This window comes from Anneissia japonica, unplaced genomic scaffold, assembly GCF_011630105.1.
Source record: "Anneissia japonica isolate Jap-2015-1 unplaced genomic scaffold, ASM1163010v1 scaffold287834_len5846547_cov211, whole genome shotgun sequence".
Lineage (NCBI taxonomy): Eukaryota > Metazoa > Echinodermata > Crinoidea > Comatulida > Comatulidae > Anneissia > Anneissia japonica.
Window position 1 is genome coordinate 1,382,886 of NW_022704992.1, and position 2,570 is coordinate 1,385,455.

General features: G+C 29.3%; 2 protein-coding genes across 7 annotated transcripts in view; both read right to left on the minus strand.

Annotated features, from left to right (window-relative positions):
- Positions 1–789, minus strand: part of LOC117104886 (tryptophan 5-hydroxylase 1-like) — a 12,681-nt gene extending 11,892 nt beyond the window's left edge. The window contains exon 1 of the mRNA XM_033245778.1: positions 541–789. Within this exon, the coding sequence (XP_033101669.1) occupies positions 541–609 (69 nt within the window). The 5' untranslated portion in view covers positions 610–789. The remainder of the gene's footprint in view (positions 1–540) is intronic.
- Positions 790–1,676: 887 nt separating this feature from the next.
- The window catches only part of LOC117104884 (solute carrier family 28 member 3-like), an 11,922-nt gene continuing 11,028 nt past the window's right edge, over positions 1,677–2,570 (minus strand). For all 6 annotated transcript variants that reach the window (XM_033245771.1, XM_033245776.1, XM_033245775.1 and 3 more), the window contains one exon: positions 1,677–2,340. In XM_033245771.1, the coding sequence (XP_033101662.1) occupies positions 2,270–2,340 (71 nt within the window). In that variant the 3' untranslated portion in view covers positions 1,677–2,269. The remainder of the gene's footprint in view (positions 2,341–2,570) is intronic.

Below are 2,570 nucleotides of genomic sequence, written 5' to 3' on the forward strand. Positions count from 1 at the left end.
ATATATAATAAATTTTAAACGTTGAAGAAGAGAAAATCTGTAAGTATGAAAAATAGGTGCCTTACTGGGATTCAAACACTTGACCTTCTGCTGTCTATGTATATATACATATATAAATTAATAGAAAAAGACAAATCCAGGCTTTTTAGATAAATCCGGATGCAGTTTAAATGAAAAAATAACTATACTGTCCATGCTTTAAGAATGATCCCATTAAAAGGGTAAAATCTAATCAATCTGTCTTTTACAAGCACAGTATATTTGGTAAATCGGTCCACGTTTCAAGATGGGCTTATATTAATTAGCTTTTATGCATAAAACGTCCAAATTTTAAAAAATGTTCATACGTCGTAAAAAATAAATAATGTGAACATAATTTTTAATTAGACCCATTGTAGACCTAATTATTACTAATGTGGAACCTTAATGTGCAATTGAAAAATTTGGACCTTTTTTATATGGAAGCTAATGTGGACCATCTTTATAAAATAAAGATAAATATCATAGAGAACATAGTTTAAAATCTTATCTACTACATACCTTTTTGTGTTCATCTATTTGACTTAAGTCACCTACGCTAGTTCGATTTGATCTGCATTTAATACTCATTTCTTCACTGCAATATTACAACGTGTACTCAAAACGCGTTTTGATGGTATCAGGATATGACCAAAATGTTTCGTCGTTTGGTTAATTGTAACGCGAGTTAATAAAACACTAACGTTAATGAGTTACAACTGTATTTTCAAAACCCTTTCATTTCTTTTTATATAGAATATTTTGGGAAAGGTTGTGACGTAAGTGTCTAATTTAAACCCCGTGTGCTGTTTGTGATACGCAGAGTCTTTGCTGGCGTCGTTTTAGACACCTATCGTTCTACAACAAAAGAAATTGTTCTCGTCTTAATCAGCGTACTAATTAAACGTCTTCATTATAGGCAGCATTAGTAATTATATCGTACTAATTGCATTTCTACAAATTATTGCTGAAGTAATTTAATTCATGTAGAAAACTAAAACGGATATTACGTCAACTAAAGAAACTATACATTTACATTTTCTCAATACACATTTAAGTATTTTTCTGAAAACACTTAAAAAGGCTTAGGTAGGGATTCACTTCTTGTATAATGAGTCAATGAGTCTATATAAAAAGAAATGAAAGGGTTTTGAATATGCAACTGCGTCAGTGTTTGCTTACCAAGTTTCTTTGTGGACAAATTTAGTTTTACCTTTTTTTTAATATCAGTTTTAATTTTTAGTTAGGTGATTTAAAAATTTATTCCTAGTGTGAAAAAAATGCATACCATCATAAACTGAAGTATCAGTGGTACGAAACAATGGGTAGCGTAAGGGGCCGCATATAAAACAAATATAATACCACAATGAAGTATATAAAGGTAACAATTTGAAAACAAAAAGGAAAGCAAATATAGGAAACGCTATCAAATTAGTAATGAAACCATTTAATTTATTTATTTCATTTAGGGTCGAAATGGCTCCATTTCGTGTTAAATCTTATAAAGCAAATATAATTATTATTCAAAGAAGAAACAGATTTATAGTGTATATGACATATTTTATTAAATATAAACTAATGAATATTCAATACTTGATCGTCCGAGCGTGAAGTAGAAATATTTAGACATCTAACACAGTTAACTCGTGTAACTCAAATCGTTTTAATATTTAAATTTTAATATTTGTCAAAAATATTGCTATTAGTACTACAGTTATCTACAGGGATATTACATAAATATACATAATATTTGTAGTCGAAAATCGAATACGTAGGCTATATGACAGACCCTATTATACAGGCTCTGTGGCTATATCAAATTCGATCAGCGTAAAAGCGTAAAAGTGTATATGACATATTTTATTAAATATAAACTAATGAATAATCAATACTTGATCGTCCGAGAGTGACACAGTTAACTCGTGTAACTCAAATCGTTTTAATATTTAAATTTTAATATTTGTCAAAAATATTGCTATTAGTACTACAGTTATCTACAGGTATATTACATAAATATACATCATATTTTTAGTCGAAAATCAAATACGTAGGCTATATGACAGACCCTATTATACAGGCTCTGTGCTATATCAAATTCGATCGGCGTAAAAGCCCAACTTGGCTTCGCCCTCATAATTTAACATAAGGCAATAATTCATCATAAAATAATATCGCAAAAAACACAGTCAGTCTCAATTGATTGATTTCACTATTTACAGAATGTAAAAGATTAATTAATTAAACGGCATCCTTAAAGTACCGTCATAACAGACGTTGCATTTCCTGGCGTCCCTTCTTCCACCGGTATTTCGTACAACACCCCTAAAAATAAAATTTAAAATGTTATACGCATGTAAATTAATTACATGGACTAGGTCTATACAAGGTGGTCTGATAATTATAATCATACCACTATTCTTCCCGTAGGTGATTGTATACAATATTCGGTACGTTTTACATCGCAAAAAGTACCCATAATTTATATATATACATATATACATATATATATATATACATATATATATATATATACACCTTTTACATCACAAACT